This window comes from Neodiprion fabricii, chromosome 1 (genome assembly GCF_021155785.1).
Source record: "Neodiprion fabricii isolate iyNeoFabr1 chromosome 1, iyNeoFabr1.1, whole genome shotgun sequence".
Classification (NCBI taxonomy): Eukaryota; Metazoa; Arthropoda; class Insecta; order Hymenoptera; family Diprionidae; genus Neodiprion; species Neodiprion fabricii.
This window is the reverse complement of record NC_060239.1, coordinates 28174530-28191619: the sequence shown is the minus strand read 5'-3', so window position 1 is coordinate 28191619 and position 17090 is coordinate 28174530. Positions and strand designations below refer to the sequence as shown.

Genomic DNA, 17090 nt, shown 5'->3' with positions numbered 1-17090 from the left:
GATAACAGTTGGCAACGAATTGTGTTATTCAAAGTATACAAAAATGTTGGCATTATTTTGCAATTGCGCAACCGCTCGTTACACTTATAACATTGGTATGCATAATAATGCTGAACATCTTATTTCGGTTATGCCCGCGGTATAATTTTGTCAAATTTATAGATAAACACCTAGGGATGACGAACGGTGCAGATACCTATAGCGAAGCGGAACGTCGGTTCTTCAAATGCCTGCATCGCGGTTTCTGGCGCGCGATATAAATGAAGCAACGCGTATCACGTTACACAAAATCGCTCTTGAAACCCTTGTGTATATATTTATCCGAGCCACGCAACGGATTTGCGATATTATAAACAATGAATGAACGGTGGAATGCGTTAGTTGGATTCAATACTGCGATCAGCAGGTGAAGAAATATGCTCTGTCATGAACTTCGAACAATTCTCTATCCATGTTTCAAGGTGACTTGTATACATATGTATACATTTATCGGACTTTACCGATTCAAAATATTCTATTGTCCGGGGGCGATTTACCGGACTATATCGGTAATGTGATTTCAAACTTATTTATAGCAGTGGAATTGAACTTTGAATTTTATGCAATCTTCAGCCGTCTGTCAACTTGCAACAATTACATTCGATTCTCTGCTCATAAAACTGTGAACAATATTTCATCCGTTGTATGCAAATTGAAGTCAACGCGTTGCAATTATTTCACGACGATCGTCGATAGTCGTGAAAAAAGAAAAGCGATAATAGTCGTTTCATGTCGGTGTATATATTGAAAAGGCAAAGAAATCGTTGAATATTTGAATTCGAACTAATTGTAAAGCTGAAGATATATAGTGGATAGTACTGCGTACCGATTTCCAGCAAAACTATGCGCGATAATTATTGAACGGAAAAGCAATAAAGAAGACTAACCTTCTGAACGACGAGAGGTGTTCCAAAATCCTTGCCACCTTGAAGTCGGAAGCCCCAAGGTGAATTATCAAACCTGGATAACTTGACGCTGATTAGCTGCGCCATCACTCAAACTTTTTAAGTAACAAATTCCAATTGGTGATTAAAATTTGCGAGAGTAATTCAAACAATCAACGAAAGAAAACTTGCGCCAAACGAGCATATGCAAAAAAAAAAAAAAACCCTATCAACCGATAATCCGACAAGTACTGTTTATACTTGTTTAAATGCAACGCGCGTTTTGAAATAAAATCTTAGAATTAGTTTATTATAACTTTACGTTTTTAGCGACAATCAACTTTCTTCCTTTACGTTGTATGTGCGAAATGTGATTCGTGGGACGCGAAGTTGGTAACGAAACGATCGGGAGTGACTGTCTAAGCACCGCGACGATGTTCTCGAGGAACGCGAAAACCGGAGTAAACTCTGGTCACTCGGGCAGGAGCTCTCTCCATGCTCTCCAAACCGGCGACTCTGGCGCGCATGCGTCGTGCCGCACGAAGAGATTCTACCGGGATCTACTGGGATCGGGTCGGCGAGCAGCCGGCGTTGGCATTCTCAGCATTTCCCTCCAGCTCTCCTTTGCGCTTTGGCTATCCGGTGCCCGCAGCTCCTCGTCGAATCTACGCCGAGCCGACGTACAGACTTAATTGTTAATTGATAGCCACCGTAAAATTCCGCTCATTCGCGGTATCACTGGCTCAGGAATTTCCCGCTGATTGCTACGTCGACGAGTCTATGTTGTATCCGTGAAACGAAAAAGCCGAGAACTCGACACGATTGCGATTGTACGCCTTCCCCAGAATGCGTAAAATCGAAGTCTTTGCACATGTATAAATGTATAATCACGTTTTACCGTCAAGCTTTCAGCGTCGAATTGTAAAATCGAAAAAGCGCTAACGATTACGAGACATTGTGCTGCTTCGGGAGTTTTATGATTTAACTCAACGGCTTTACATTGGAGAAAATGAGATCGTTCCACAGTTGCCACGACCAACCTGGTTCCGCAGCGTTCAGCCGCACGGAAGCCGCAACGCGGTTCGTTTACTTCCGCTGCGTGACGTTGTTGCAGGAGATCTCCGGAATATTTCCTCAGACGTATTTCTGGGAAATTGTGCGAAGCCAGCACGCCTCCCGTATCTTTGGCATATCAATTGCCATCGAGAGCGAGACGAGTCGTAGTCTTTATTTCACTAGTTGCTCGGCTGCTGCTGCATTTCCCCTTCTCCAGGACCGCTGCAACGGTCACGAGAATGCGAACTAGTTCGTGAATCATTCTTAACACGTTTTGCATGAATTGTTGCAGGTACGAGGGGCCAGCCCTGGTTGTAATATCCTCGACTCAAAATGACCAGGAGACCACCACGCAACGGTTCTGAGCTAGTCAGCGATAGTGAGTCAACGCTTTCGCTGCACCGTCGCCTGTCTTTCGGAACTTGGACCTACGCAGGTATGCTAAATGATCGCGAATTACAATCCCGATGACTCGTTCCGCGGCATTGGAAATTTACTTTGTTCCATACATACTTGTCGCTGTATGCGCAGCGGTAATTCATGACGAACGTCACCGCAGATCGGTACGATGTGATATCGCACGTCTAATCGGTTTTAGGTATAATAACTCGATGATTGAGTTCAACGAACAGGTATGCTAATTCCAAGACGAAATCGGCGGCTAACGAAACGATGTAGCTTTTTGATAAAAACAACTTTGATCAATCGCTAATCGTCTGTAGTTACGTCAACCACAAAATCAGTCAAATTTCTCAATTATAAATATCGATTTCGTTAACGTCGCAATAAGGACACCGCATCATTCATTCACGAAACCCAATTGGTCTCTGTGTGTGTTGACGATCGATCGTCGACTAAGAGATTTCCGAGGTTTCTTTTAGAGGTTGCGTAAAAATAGCGGCTCCGTCTTCGAGTCATTGATACACACATTCGCTAAGAAGAAGGAAATTCTGAACAACATTAACGCCTCGGAATAACGAATACAAATTATTTTCCAGCTGCGCCGTATTCGCGCATAATATTCCGCGGTTCGAAGAAACTCACCGCGTTGCGTGTATGGTTGAAGAATGCCAACAATTGATTGTACCTAGCACAGATTATGCGCGAAATACCCAATTCGACGTTGGAATCGAATCGTCGTCGTTGCCCATTACTGAATCGAATGGATCAAGAATGATCGCGCAGTTCAGGCATCTGCATGGAGGGATGCATGTATGCGTGACCGGTAATAGGATTAAAATATTTCTTGGGTTCAGATTTCGAAGTACGTGAGACGAGTCTGAGATATGGGGAACACGGGGCGGTCGCGACGAGAAACTCATTATCGGCAGACAGTAGTAGTCATTAACCCCGGGGAGTTTCTGTCTAAATATATCGCGTCAAAATCAACAGCTCTTGCACGCGTGTCTTGTATACGTGACCGCAGGATATTACCTATGGTTGCGTAGGAAGCAGCGGATAATATACGAACTGAATGAACTTCTGGCTGTCGTGTCAATCTGATGCAGTGACGGACCTTACTTTTCACCACATTCCATAGATAATCCGGTTTACACTACGGTTTATTAACGCCTAAGCTGCGGATGAGGAGAGGCTCCGGTGCTCGTTGGAAATAAGGGCTGACTTGGCGACGCGGTGCAGCTTGGAATTGTAGAGTTTAAATTTAGTCGTTTTTACGGACGAGCTACAGCATCGACCGAACTACTCCTATCAATGCAGCTCGTATAGGTGCACAGCTTCATAGAGTGAGAGAGAGGTAGAGAGAGAGAGAGAGTTTGGCATTATTACACGATCTGAGCCGACTGCAGGCGCTGTTAAAAATAGGACTTTTTCTATGTGCTCAAATTCGCAGTCGATAGCTAAGAAGACTTGATGCAACAATGCAAGTCCATGTAAATCGGTAAGTAAAACAGTGGCAAATTTTTACTCACGTTTAGGAGAATTCGTTACTTCGTTTGCATTTTTTTCTACTCCTGAGTCGCTAATAACGCTTGCGAGTGAAGAGAGAGACAGGAAAAAGGAATCGTGTATCGAAACGATCTAACGTTTTTCCGTGACTTGCGGTTCGAGTCCGGAAAATTGCGGTTCGACGGAACCCAGCTGCACACTTTATAGTACGGAGACTCGTGTATTTCAGGAGATACGTAACGCCACTTTTAAAATCTACATTTCAATTGAGAAAATGAAAGTAGAGATATCCTGATCGTAAAAATAATAAATCTCAGGAAATCAGTTTATTTTTTAACCGATGACGGTTGATTATCCGACGACGAGCAAGGAAATTACAAATACAGCGGCTGGCGGAGAGTCTTAAAACATTTTATCCAATCAGCAGCCCTGCGGTATTTTCAATTTCACGCTTTACTGCAGCAAAACGTAAGCTTTTATAGAACGAAATAACGAACACTTCGGAAAAAACCGTGACGTAAAGTTATTAAAATGGTACAGGGTACATAATATTATTACATATGTATAGGTTGTTTTATTTATTAATTTATTATTCTTGAGAAAATCAAAATATTCCTAGCAATAAATATTATACAATAAATGATTTTATCATACAGTAAGTTTGATTACTCTCGAGTTTAGTTTACATTTTATTTAATTTATTTTTTCTTATCTGGTAAATTCTTACTCGAAACAAGCGACTCGGCCACTTACTTGCTGTAATTTATTATATTCGCATGGTTAAAATTCTATTTATTATATTATAGTATTATGCGTAAAAATTTAATTATCGGTGATCGTTGTGCGCTCGGTAGTTTGATCCTCTATAACACTGGGAGTTGGTGATTTCTGCAACGGATAAGAATATGCTTGTAAAACCTTGCAATATCTGTACACAATACATAACGCGACTCTTGACGTTGGCTAAAAAATAGCGTTCTAATAAATAATAACACTGTCTAAAAAACCCGCGTTCCCAGCATACCGATGCTCGACATTCCAGGATGTGTACCAAGCGAGGATGCAGAAGACAAGAAAAACCGGGTGACAGGTGGCATGGCGCCGCGATTCAGAAAATAAAGAAAGAATAATTAAACGCAAAAGGAGAAATAATGCACTTACGACTCGTTCGAGGATATCTTCCGCCGCGATAACCTTGGCTGGTCGAACCGGGATCCCCTTTTGCGGTTCTGCCTCCATCTTGTGGATCATTTTATAAGCCGAGGAATTCATCAGGTGGTCGTAGTTCGGCAGATTTGTCTTCTCGTATTTTTTGAAATTTATCCTGAAAACAGATCGACGGTTGGTTGAGAGAAAAATAGCCACCGATGCCGAGGAAGTTGACCCAGTGCAGTTTTTAGCTCCCCCACAGCGTTCGTATTCCGTAGGCAAAATTTTGCTGGATCACGTTGCCTCCGGTTTTAGCTTCGCGAAATACCACCGTGTGATTGCAAATATGTCTATTATTCATACGTCACATACATTTACACGAAACTGCCGGGGCTGTGCTCGTTTTCGGCAGATGTAGAGGACAAAAATACTGTTATATCATCGTCATACTCATACACATCGCCTATCTTTAAATAGCTCACCCAAGCGCTCTGCCGTTTAGAACTTCGGCTTGGGAAGATAAAACCTCGGCGATCATTTCGTCATTGAAAAAGTCATTCGGACACCTCCATCTCCTCCCGTAGGTTAGCTCGACCTGCTTAGCCTGGGGCCAGAGGTCTTTCGAGTGTTTTCTCCCCTGTTTTTGCTGAAATCAATATAATCGTCGATTCAACATGCTGCAATTTCATCAATCGTCGCTTCTTGGGGGGAGAGTAAACGTTGGGTAATACATTATTTACTTGGCGAACCGGCGTGCCTCATTCTCAGTATTAGTTTATTCCTTCACGCCTCAGGCAGGACAAGACAGAGAGCTTTAGGGCTTTTGCACGTGACAGTACTGATCAATTCACACTGGATTCGCAATTCATGAGACACTGGTGGCCCAGCGTACATATCTTATTCACAATCTATGCAGGTGACACGTTTCCTCAACACAACACGAGATCCGCTAGTTACGTACGACGATTAACATACGTGAAATATCGCACTCGTTTTTCTGCACGTGCAACAAGAATACGAAATTTTGATCGAATCGGTGGTTATTCTAGAGTATGGTGACGTGAACGTGCAAGACAGGGAAAGAAAAAACATTTTGTTAGATACCACGGACGTAACGGAAGTAAAGCTAACATCGTAGATGGTTCGAATCGGTGCCATTCGGCTTACGTTGTTACATTGAATAAAAGGCTGGAGCATTCCGGCGTATTCAACCTGACAGCAGAGTGATTCACGGTAATTGTCAGTCGGATTCGAAATCTTTACCAAACAAGGTTTCTCTCTCTTTCCATTCCGCTGAGGAGAGATTCCAGTAAAAACTAGCTTATTGACTTTGGAATGATAAGAAACCGGCGGCTGGGTTCAACTTCGGTCAGATTCGAAGTCAGTCTGAATTGAATGAATGAACCGAGACCTTGGACCCTTACGAATAAATCATCACACTATCGGTCCGTGTATTTTATCAGTAGGGAGAGTCCACGGTTGAGGATTTTTATGAAAATTTAAGAGCAGCGTACGTAGATAATGAAATCGGTAAAGTGCAACGATCTGGATTCGGATGAAAGATTGATTCTTATTAAAATCGGTACATTCACGCGTGAACAAGGTGAGAGACAATGGAACAGAGGAAATTCTGGGACAAACATCCTTCCACGTGTAATAATATACCTGTAACTCTTGTATGAGTTGATCTTTTGGCGACAAGTTCGGGTCTGGTTTAAAGCTTCCTATAATACATTCAGTAAACATTGTTTAACTTGCTATTTTGGTATTCGTGACTGTGTGGGTACAGTCACATGTATGTATTCAGTTTGACGAATGCAACGAAATATACTCACTGTCGGATAACGCTGGACTTGCATCTCTCGATCTTATAATCTGCGTCTCGTAGGATATGACAAATTTCTTTACCCTATCGTCCTTCACCTCTATCTCTTCTGCAGGCTCGACTATCTTTGGAACGTCGTCAGCTTCGCACGGTGCTGCACTAGGCTTCTCATCGCCGTGACTTTGATCTTCGTCTCTATTTTCCTCGACTCCATTCTCCCTTATGTCATCCACGATTTCTTCGTAGTGATGCTCTTCGTCGATCATCAAACTTTGTTCGTCCTCCACCTGTTCCGAGTAGTCTCCCTCGGTTATTTCCTTGGTCACTTCGGAATTTTGCTCTAAAATAAACAGACATTGGTCACCGACAGTGCGGACTCGAAACAAGTCGTCAATTGAGCCTGTACCTGATACCAGACGACTGCTACTCAGGCTGTCCTTACTCACTCCGCTGAGCTCCATTATTTTGTACAGTTGTTCCGAAACGATTCTTAAATGTGTTTCTATCTCGCTCGGCAACTGCTTAAGAGCGAGTAGTTGGCTCTGAACGCTTTCCAATTGCTTTTCGAGATTCAGCTCCGTGGTCACCAGCTCTTTCATCTTTTCTTTGTCGAATTTGGGCACAGATATCTGTTCAATACTTATCTCTGATTCGCGAGTTTCGCAAGTTATTTCTTCGGTTCGAACAGAATCTTGCTCGCCGCAATCGCCCCATTCAACAACCTCGGTAACTTCTTCGATAACTTCCGTCATCCCGTCAGCCTTTGATCCTGGTCTCGATAATTCTTCTTCGGAATTACAGACTGGGGGTTCTGGTGTTGCCGTTGGCGTTGGCGCAGGTGTGGTCTTCTGAAGTTGGAGAAGAAAAATCGTGAACTTATTTTTGATCTACAAGTGTCCGTGAAAAGTACTTGACAATTGCCGTATGATGGAATGTTATTTCGAAACATCACCTTGGTCAAAATGATCGTCTGTTTACTGAAGCGAATAACAGAATAAATTACACCGCAAATTACTCGTACTTTCACACGAACACTTTTCACAGTCTGAAGGATGCTGAGGATGATATTGCATTTAAATGAGTTTCTACACACTACGATTTTACCGGCAAGGTTATAATTTAGTGAACTCTTTTTTGATATTCTCCAGATATGAGTTTCATTTATTATTTTTCATAACTCGAATCTATCCCACATGCAGACTCTGATGCATCAAACCAATCATATTATTCCAGTTGACCGTGTGTATTTCCATATAGATGTTCTGTCCTGACGTCGAACTAACAATAAATGATAGATGAAATACGATGCTAGTTCATAAACATGCCGTAAATAATATTCTTGACAATACTACACTAAAATCAATCCTGAAGCAGTAAATTTGATGAATGATTGCATATTATAAATCGTCCTACGAGGTAGCAAGTAACGAATGATCTTCACTTATGTATGATTTAGCATCCGTTATACATCACCACCGTTCGATGAATGACACCTATATTTCAGTCTGAACAGAAGTTTTGAGTATATTAATAAGTATATCATATGCGTGGTAGTGAAACGTGATCAATGCGCCGATATATTTTCTCCGGTAATAAATATACTTGTCACCTTTCAAAGGGGCAACTGCAGTCGCAATTCGTTCGCAAGTTATTAAAACTGATTGTGAGTGAACTCGGTGTACGTACGTACGTACGAAGCGATAACCGATGTAAAACAATCTCCTGATCTTTCAACCACTGAAGAAACACCGACACCGACGTTTGAAAGTTATTTGTACGCGTAAATTAAGCAGACCATCGATGCACACAGTATCAGAGCGTAGGCGAACAACTTCGTAAAATTAATTCCAATATTATTCGTCACACCTTCGAACAATACCGTTGGCACGAAAGACAGCCTGCGCCCTGAACTCGACTCGTCATATCGAGACTCGATTTTTTCCGAACAAATACGTTTGGTTCTTTCCGAAACTCCGATCACTTCATCTTCTGTCAGTTTGCCATTCGTGTTTTTATCGAATATCGCATTTCAATTAGACGACATCTTTCCGTTTAAAGTTATTTCGTTTCTATCTCTAGTCTTTGATCGCCTCCTAGACTTTTTGTGGATTATTTCGATGAAAGTTAAGCTTTTCTTCGAGGAAATGCATTTCGTTTTAATCGCGTTATGGCTGGCCATTGGAACACCGATCTTAAATGATTTCGAAAGAATACAGCATAACCAGGGATTCGCACTTTTGAAATTGCGCGTTAAGACTTTGTAGCTGTGGTTTCATTTTGACAAACACATCGTAAGCTTTCCAACGAACTGACTTTGTACAAATTTGAACCCTTTTTCGGAATTATCACTTTTATGATTCAAATTTTTACCATTTTTTGTGGCCCTGATACTTCCCCTACGAAAAATATTATCAATTAATGAGATGTATTTCCTCACTAGACCGAATTTGAAAGTATTATCGATTCTCAATTTTCGCAAATAACAAACTTTGAAGTATAATTTTTGCCTACATTTCATCTCACAATCAGTCAGCTGACATCTTATAATAATACGATCGAACGATTTGATATTATTTACAATAATTTTTTTTACCACCCTAATCCAAGTTTTCTGTCGGTTCATATAATTTACAATATAATGTCTTAAAAAAAAATTTTCGGCTTGCGCAATCCTTTCCACGGCTCCGATGTTGGTTTGAACTCATCCTAAAACCTGATTCTCTAAAACCCTAACGTGATTTAACGAAGTGTCGTTTTTATCAAGATATTTCTTGAAATACCGATCTTTCCAGTAAATTCTAGTTTTTCTATTCGTCTTCAATGGTATTATCAGTACTCTGTTCACCAAGGTGGCCCAGTCTTTGCCCTTAAAAATGCTATTCTCGAATTGTCGACTTCTAAAATACAATTTTTCCACCTTGCGATTAGCACGGTGTGGCTTCGCACGTGAATCATCCCAAAATTGACTACGATTCCAAAAAACCGGCCGAAATATGACAGATTCTTCGTAATTACTACGAAGTCTCTTCGAAAAAATGGAGTTTCTGAGGATTTCACCCCGCGAAGTTTTATCTAACGTCGAACTCTCGGGATTTTCCAGCCTCGCGAGCGTCGATTGGCTCTCGATATACATCGTTACCTGGGACGGCGGCTCCGGCGAAGGAATCGGGCCAAGAAGCCCTTTTTCTGTGAGCCGTTCGATGAAGCTCTTCTTCTTCTGCTTCTGGATCACGACGCGATATTGCTCGCCCTTCGGCTGTTCCGCTTCTGTCTTCGGCCGAGGCGGGGGTCGTTGAGGTTTCTGAAGGAAAGTTGTCGAGCGTTTCAGCTCCTGAACCTGGGGAGGGTCCGCCGTCTCGATTTTTTGGAGCTCCTCCAGGACTTTAGACTCTTTCAGCAGCGCGGCTCGGGGTCTGAGCTTTTTGAAATTTACTCTGGAAATGCAGTACCAGGGATTAAATAGGCGGTCATTTTTTCGTCCGAGGACGGAAACTGGAAGTAGAAAATATTCAGGATTCCAGTCTTACCCGAGAACTCCTTGTTCCGGCAACAATTCTTCCTCCTCGAGGATCAGCAAAGCTATTTCTTCGTCTGTTAAATTCTTATTAGTCACAACCTCGCTGTTTGCGTCCATGGGCTTGCTCATGAGTGCTTCTTCGTCAGGATCCACAATTTTCTCCGGAGTTTCGGACATTCGTTCAGATTCCGTAAATTCGGTCGTGCAAGATTCAGGTACGGATTCTTCTGGCACTTCCGGAGAATAGACGGGTTTTAGTTCCTCAAGCTAAGATTTGGATAAAAATGTTCAAACATTTCCTACGAACGAACTGCGTCTAGTGTGTCTTATTCTGTCTCGGAAAAATCGATAAAATGTTTATCAAAAAAAAAAAAAAAACAGCACTCACAGGAATATTATAGGGAACGATGTTTTCCTGTTGAATGGCTTCTATGACTTTCTCACTGTCTTCACTCCTGCAAAAGATGGAAATAATTTACGTCTGCGGGTGAATTTGCATAATCCGATAATCTCGCGCCGCGAACAGTGATAAATTATCTAGAAATCGAGAGCTGGGCTAGGATGTTACCTGAGAACACTCAAGACAAAGTTGTTTCCCGCCAATACCAAAGCTTCCTGGGCCCTTCCGTGAGTGTAACTGCTGACAGGCTGATCATTCAATCTGACAACAATATCACCTACTCGAAGTCCCATGCACTCCGCGAGGCTGCCTTCCGTTACCTGTGAATTAAAAATATGATGTAACTTCTACCGAGGGCCAGTTATTTATTGTGCCGTGACACAAATATTCGTTTGGTACATTGGGTTAAAATTTGGAAGCTCGCCTTGAACCGGATACCGCAAGGACGCTTTCAAGCTCAAACATCGCAGTATCTAATTATTGATGGAAGTTTGATTAGCTATGCCAAGAACTGATCTGTTCTGTTCGGAATTGACAATTGTAATGAATTTTTTTTAGTAATTCGTTGTGAGAAAAATGAATAATTTTTACATTTCTGTTTGAAATACGATGGGGGTATGTAATCATGATTTGCGAATGGGGTTATTGGTGAAATGATGAAAATACGTACTCTAATGACTGTTAATGGTTGCGGGAAGTCACTGCCACCCGCTAGACGAAAGCCCCATGGTGTGTTGTCGAACTTTGTGAACTTAATGTCAATCGCCATTTTACTCTACATCTAAAAAAGCACAGGCAGACATTCTATTACTAAACTATCTGTGACATAGTATAAAAAAACCACAAATCAAGCATTACGTAACGGTTAGCCACTGCAGTCTATGAGAAATCGCATTATATATCGCTGTTCCGTAATCCATTCAAACTAACGAACAGAGGCTTCCTCTACGTATCACAAATTTGATTTAAATAACGACGACATAAACTGCACAAATCTGAAAATCGACAAGTGGAGCAGTAACCGGGAGAATTTAAAAAGGAAAGATCGTTGTCTTCTTGTTATTTAAAAATTCACGCGGTACACTTTTTCTTCGGTCCGTTCTAGCCCGCGTCCAAGTAATCACCCAATCAAGGATGATTAATCTCATACGTGATAATTATTCCCACAACGGAGAAGAGACCCGTAGCGATGAGTTAGTCATTCGGTGATCTTTCGATACCTGACGAATCTGTGTTACGAATGCGGAAGTGACGACGCAGTCGCGGTCTAGGTTCGCGAGTATAACGAGTAAAAGTTTTGATGACGTGAATAAATATTGGTCATGATACTTGCCAGCGAAAGGAACGGGGATTGACCTGTAGCTCGCGGCACTCAATGCACCATTTGGCAAAGTTTGCAGCTCACCAAATGGAATGGAATAAAGTACCGATTGCTCGTCTCTGCGGTTGCGTTATAGAGGCTCTCGGTGAAACGGTGTCAGTACAAGCTTTGCCAAAGCCCCAAAGGCAATCAATCGCTCGCCACAAATACCCACCCACCCGCGGGTCCCCGACTGCAGCTGATCGATTTAGATCAAGCTTCGATTTCATTACTCCTTTACTAACGGGCCGGAGTACATCGGGCGTAGACGTACTAAACACGGATCATTGTTACGCTTCTTACCTATGCTCGTAACGCTAGGATATTAACACGTTACACCACGAGGAATATTTCCCATTCCAGAAACAGCTGATGATCTGTATAGAGGGTACTTGCACATTTTATTAGGCGAAATAAAATATTGCCTGGTTTGAAATGTGAAAATTCTTCATCAGATTCTATGCTTAACTTTAATAACTTTATTTGTGACTTAGTCATAAGATTTACAAGCTCGTTTATATGCATTGTGTTTTTATAGAATTTCCTCCGAAAGGCACGAGATTTAAGAAAATCAAATTTTTATGGACAAAGTTAAAAATTTATTGATTCGCCGCTTATTATTATTGACTGATAATTATCTTTATCTAGTACTTCTGTAATGTTATAGTGTGATCTCCAGAATACAGTTACACTGCTGATTTTAATTTCACGTTACTTTTATTAGTAAATATTCTTCAAAATTAGGTACCAGATAAATTTAATTTGCGTCCACAAAAATGATTTGTGATGGTCGGAGAATCGTTTTCGGCTTTACTGGTAACTCTAGATCATTTTATCAGTCGGTGGTTTAAAGACCTGTGTCCGGCGGTCGCAGCAGAAGCTTTTGCGCGAAACTCAAATGCATTTTCGCAGACAGAACTAACCTATAACGTAGAATTTTCTGCTATTCTTACAATTTGTGGACTATTAAGGATGTTTAAAACTCTCAGCTGCAGTAAAAAATTGTCCGGAAATCTGAAGGTATTAGCACTGAATAAACCCACAGGAAACAGATGTTCCAGTAAAAAGGTATGTCATAAAGATATATAGGTTATGTACTTTACTTCTGTGAGTAGATACATATAATATATGGATATTTTTTCTCTTGCTACGATTGTTAACTTCCAATAATTACAATAAATCCTCAAATGTGATGACAGTCAAATTTTAGGCAGCACCCAATTACCTACCGAGGATATTTTCTGGTATTCAACCTACCGGTGACGTTCATTTGGGAAATTATTTAGGTGCGATACAAAAATGGGTTGAACTTCAAAACTCTAATCAGGATGTCATTTACAGTATTGTGGATATGCATTCCATTACTTTGCCACAGGTTTGTATAATTATTGCCCACATTTTTATGCCAATATTTTACAAAGACAAATAATCGCGAATTCTAACCAAGACGTATTTACGTTTTCAGGATCCAAAAGCATTAAAGCAAAACATTCTAAACATTACTGCGACATTATTGGCATGTGGAATTGATCCCGATAAAAGCATTTTGTTTCAGCAATCTACGGTTTCTATGCATACTGAGCTTTGCTGGATTCTCAGTTGCTTGACCACTATGCCACGTCTAGCACACCTGCCTCAGTTCAAAGAAAAAAGTGCGACAGTAAAAGACGTTCCTCTCGGGTTGTATATTTATCCTGTCTTACAGGCAGCTGATATTTTGCTATACAAGTAATTACTCCACACATGCAAACCGATTTTTCTACAAAATTTTTCTGATGAACACTTCAAATGGCAATATTGTGCAAGGACTATGATATATTAGTAGAATTCTATTGCGACACAGTTTTTTTCAAGATAATTATTATTTTTTTTCAAGTACTGATCGGCTAAGAGTCAATAATATTCTAGATCAACACATGTACCAGTTGGAGAAGACCAACTACAGCATTTACAATTGGCTCAACATTTAGCAAAACTGTTTAATGGAAAATTCGGAGAGACATTTCCAATACCTCATTCAATGATCAATGGTTAGTTCATAAGTTCACGCAGTAAATACCAGATGTAAAGGTATGGTGTTACAATATATTTTTTCTCTGTATTGTTTGCAAGATTAATATTATTTCAGATGACAGCAGTTGTAGAATAAGATCCTTGAGAGATCCGACAAAGAAAATGTCAAAATCTGATCCTGATCCCAAGAGCCGATTACAATTAACGGATGAGCCGAAGGTTCTTTTAAACAAAGTTAAAAAGGCAATAACGGATTTCACCTCTGAAGTTACTTTCGCACTAGACGAAAGACCTGGTGTCTCAAATCTTATCACCATTCATTCTTTGTTGAGTGGAAAAACACATGATGAAATTTGCAGAGAAGCCCAAGGTCTTGATACCGGAAGGTATGTCAATGTCATTAAAATATATTTGAAGGGATCCTGAGGTTTATTGTTATTGAATAAAACAAAACAAATTTGTTTCAGATACAAACTGGTTGTTGCAGATGTTGTTATAGAAAAATTAACTCCTATTCGTGAACGTTTACTTGAACTCGAAAGAGAGCCTCAGTACTTGGAAGAAGTTTTAAGAAAAGGTGGTGAGAAAGCAACAGATATCGCCTGTGATTGTTGGCATGAAGTTAGAGATAAAGTTGGGTTGAGTAATAACGTATTGTCGAGCGCGAGTAAACGGGAATTAGGGAAACTGCAAAGTAGCCTGTAAGTCTGCAGAAAAACTGTTTATTGTAAATAAAATATAATTAATTATTTATACCTGGAGTAGGATACATTATTCTTAAACACACTCATCTACATTAGAGCTCGCAGAAGACTGCACGAATGTTTCTTATAAAAGTTTACTCCCAACTTCTACTTCATATCAATTACGATTTTGCCACGTAGATGGCCTTTATCTACTCTTTCATAAGCTTGAGGTAACTCGGAAAATGGATAAACCTTTTCAATCACAGGTACAATCTGAAAAAAATACGTATTATTGAAAATCACCTGTAGTCAAAGAGATCTCCTGTATGTACCTTTTTTTTTTCTACGAAGTTTTGAATCATATTAATCCCCTTCTGAGATGGAACGAAAAATCCCCACTTCACTGAAGTCTTATCTTTGAAAAAAGGAACATTGTCTTTGACCACATCTCCTATATTTTTTACTGATCCACCTATCACACCGAAGTCATCAAAATTCTTCAACATTGGCGAGTTCAAAGTTATGTACGTGTTGTAAGAATAGCCTTTAGCTCGGACCGTGTGTATTCCTTGTTTACAGCAGTCCAAAATAATGTCGTATCTGAAATAACAGTCGTACTTAAGCTGTGTGACCGAGTTTCTGCATTTTCTACACATTTGCGTTAAGCACGGTAATGATTTTTCACTATCTCGATAATTACGTACGGCCCTTCTTCAGCGATTTTGGTATCGGCACACTGGTCATTATAATCAATGACCACGTGGGCTCCAAGTTGTTCTACCAGTTCTACCGCGTCAGTGCTACACGTTGCCACTACCTGAATTCAAAAATAATGTTCAATTCTTTTGGGGTAGTGTAATTCTGTCAAAAGATGGTGTCATCCGATATGCTGGATCCCAGTTTCACAGCAATTCTGTCAAAACCTTTTACCTTCCTGTACTATTACAGTGTTCCTGACGTTTTTCTCTTCTCAAGTTGAACTTATCTCTGAAGCATTCTAAAGATATGCTTTCACAGCATTGATATTTACAAACCTGCATATTCCAGGCTTTCAACAGTTGAATAGCTAAGGTACCGACACCACCAGATGCACCGAGAACAAGGATCCTCTTATTCTGATATGTTGGTATATTAACTTTGCATGACAAGCCTCCCGTTATCCATAACGCAGACCACGCAGTGAGTCCTGCATACAAAATACTGGAGGCTTCAGTATACGATAAATTTTGTGGCCGTGGATTAACCTAATAAAATAATTTATCAGTTCGTGTCATTAATGGTAAATTGATTCATCAATTACAGAGAGAGTTATACACTTACACAGTGTCAAATTCTTTGAGATCAGTTTTATTTTGAAATTATTTACCAATTTACTATCCACAACAACGTATTCGGCGTGGCATCCCTGTTCTTCGAGGGGAACAACTCCCCACACTTCTTCACCAAGTTTTAATCTGTCTCCGACATCGAGCCCTTTTGATACAACGACTCCACAAAAATCTCTCCCTAATGTCAAGGGAAATTCTATCTGTCCATCGAAGTCGAGTTTCATAGCTTTTATCTTACGCAGTGCATTGAAAATGGTTGCGCCGAAGCCTCCTACAAGAAGGGGTAGGCATGTAATCGTGCTCGTAAGAATACTTTCGAACCTCACAAATGATCGGTTTCGTGAATTACGTACGGGACATGGAAATATCAATGGGATTGATGCTGCTCGCTTCAACCTTTATTAATACGTCCCCGGGTTTCCGTATTATCGGTATTCTGACTTCGGATAATTTGAGATCTGACAAATCCCCGTAGGAGTGTATCTGCCAGGCTTGCATTTTTGTCTCACTATTCTCTTTATACCTTCTTGACAGTTGTGACAAACAACGTATTCGCGAACACCGAACTACTGGCCTCGCACCTATCGTCGTTATTCGCAAGACAAACATCATTTATCGATGACTTTTCGGAAATAACAGTGACAGCCCACTTGAAGGGTACCTCCGACAGTTGTTAGGTTAGGTTCACAAAAACATCGACTGGATCGAAAAAAGTACGCGTCGTGCTGTAACTATTTATTTTACCTATGTCTATACATTACGACGCCGGGTAAAAATATTATGCCTCTGTTTTTCAATGATGTTAAAAAATCGATAAGTAGCATGTACAAATTATGATTTTTAATCTAGCTCGACAGAGCATATAGCGTCATCCCTCGCCGGCTTGGAGAACTGACAATGAGAAGTGTTGAAATTCTTTTCTCTA

At 40.6% G+C, this 17090-nt stretch overlaps 4 protein-coding genes across 10 annotated transcripts in view; 1 reads left to right on the top strand and 3 right to left on the bottom strand.

Moving 5' to 3' along the window:
• Nucleotides 1-1456, bottom strand: part of LOC124187875 — a 32641-nt gene extending 31185 nt beyond the window's left edge. The window contains exon 1 of the mRNA XM_046580062.1: nt 927-1456. Coding sequence (XP_046436018.1) covers nt 927-1031 — 105 coding nt within the window. The 5' untranslated portion in view covers nt 1032-1456. The remainder of the gene's footprint in view (nt 1-926) is intronic.
• On the top strand, nt 14-14906 carry LOC124187947 (tryptophan--tRNA ligase, mitochondrial). Of its 4 annotated transcripts, none has more exons than XM_046580152.1 (8): nt 14-95; nt 2272-2415; nt 13101-13206; nt 13349-13513; nt 13604-13866; nt 14047-14168; nt 14267-14537; nt 14619-14906. In XM_046580152.1, exons 3-8 carry the CDS (start codon nt 13111-13113, stop codon nt 14854-14856), a joined length of 1155 nt encoding a protein of 384 aa, XP_046436108.1. In that variant the 5' UTR covers nt 14-95; nt 2272-2415; nt 13101-13110; the 3' UTR covers nt 14857-14906. The 4 variants fall into 4 exon arrangements, with proteins under 4 accessions (XP_046436108.1, XP_046436107.1, XP_046436105.1 ...); XM_046580151.1 differs by lacking the exon at nt 14-95 and adding an exon at nt 218-461; XM_046580149.1 differs by lacking the exons at nt 14-95; nt 2272-2415 and having other exon boundaries at nt 12617-13206; nt 13694-13866.
• On the bottom strand, nt 4469-12279 carry LOC124187940 (RNA polymerase II degradation factor 1-like). Of its 4 annotated transcripts, none has more exons than XM_046580133.1 (12): nt 12112-12279; nt 11449-11559; nt 10947-11098; nt 10767-10833; nt 10389-10645; nt 10001-10295; nt 7268-7709; nt 6872-7201; nt 6702-6760; nt 5519-5682; nt 5049-5211; nt 4469-4775 (listed from the first exon to the last, which is right to left on the bottom strand). In XM_046580133.1, exons 2-12 carry the CDS (start codon nt 11545-11547, stop codon nt 4710-4712), a joined length of 2094 nt encoding a protein of 697 aa, XP_046436089.1. In that variant the 5' UTR covers nt 11548-11559; nt 12112-12279; the 3' UTR covers nt 4469-4709. The 4 variants fall into 4 exon arrangements, 3 of the variants coding, with proteins under 3 accessions (XP_046436089.1, XP_046436090.1, XP_046436091.1); XM_046580134.1 differs by lacking the exon at nt 12112-12279 and adding an exon at nt 11642-12001; XM_046580135.1 differs by lacking the exon at nt 11449-11559.
• On the bottom strand, nt 14863-17034 carry LOC124187949 (reticulon-4-interacting protein 1, mitochondrial-like). Its single transcript, XM_046580155.1, has 6 exons — nt 16519-17034; nt 16204-16436; nt 15872-16081; nt 15542-15654; nt 15170-15437; nt 14863-15110 (listed from the first exon to the last, which is right to left on the bottom strand). Exons 1-6 carry the CDS (start codon nt 16775-16777, stop codon nt 15003-15005), a joined length of 1191 nt encoding a protein of 396 aa, XP_046436111.1. The 5' UTR covers nt 16778-17034; the 3' UTR covers nt 14863-15002.
• Nucleotides 17035-17090: the final 56 nt, after the last annotated feature.

Bases quoted from the DNA above. Each gene is read 5' to 3' on its own strand.
- LOC124187949 (XM_046580155.1), bottom strand. From the start codon at position 16,777: ATGATGTTTGTCTTGCGAATAACGACGATAGGTGCGAGGCCAGTAGTT. The intron at 16,437-16,518 runs GTACGTAATTCA...CCCTTCTTGTAG, and splicing joins CATTGATATTTCCATGTCCC to GAGGCTTCGGCGCAACCATT. The intron at 15,111-15,169 runs GTACATACAGGA...TATTTTTTTCAG, and splicing joins ACTTCGTAGAAAAAAAAAAG to ATTGTACCTGTGATTGAAAA.
- LOC124187940 (XM_046580133.1), bottom strand. From the start codon at position 11,547: ATGGCGATTGACATTAAGTTCACAAAGTTCGACAACACACCATGGGGC. The intron at 10,834-10,946 runs GTAACATCCTAG...CATCTTTTGCAG, and splicing joins TTTGTCTTGAGTGTTCTCAG to GAGTGAAGACAGTGAGAAAG. The intron at 7,710-10,000 runs GTAACGATGTAT...CTCCAACTTCAG, and splicing joins CGCCGGAGCCGCCGTCCCAG to AAGACCACACCTGCGCCAAC.
- LOC124187947 (XM_046580148.1), top strand. From the start codon at position 12,925: ATGGTCGGAGAATCGTTTTCGGCTTTACTGGTAACTCTAGATCATTTT. The intron at 13,514-13,603 runs GTTTGTATAATT...TTACGTTTTCAG, and splicing joins ATTCCATTACTTTGCCACAG to GATCCAAAAGCATTAAAGCA. The intron at 14,169-14,266 runs GTTAGTTCATAA...ATATTATTTCAG, and splicing joins ACCTCATTCAATGATCAATG to ATGACAGCAGTTGTAGAATA.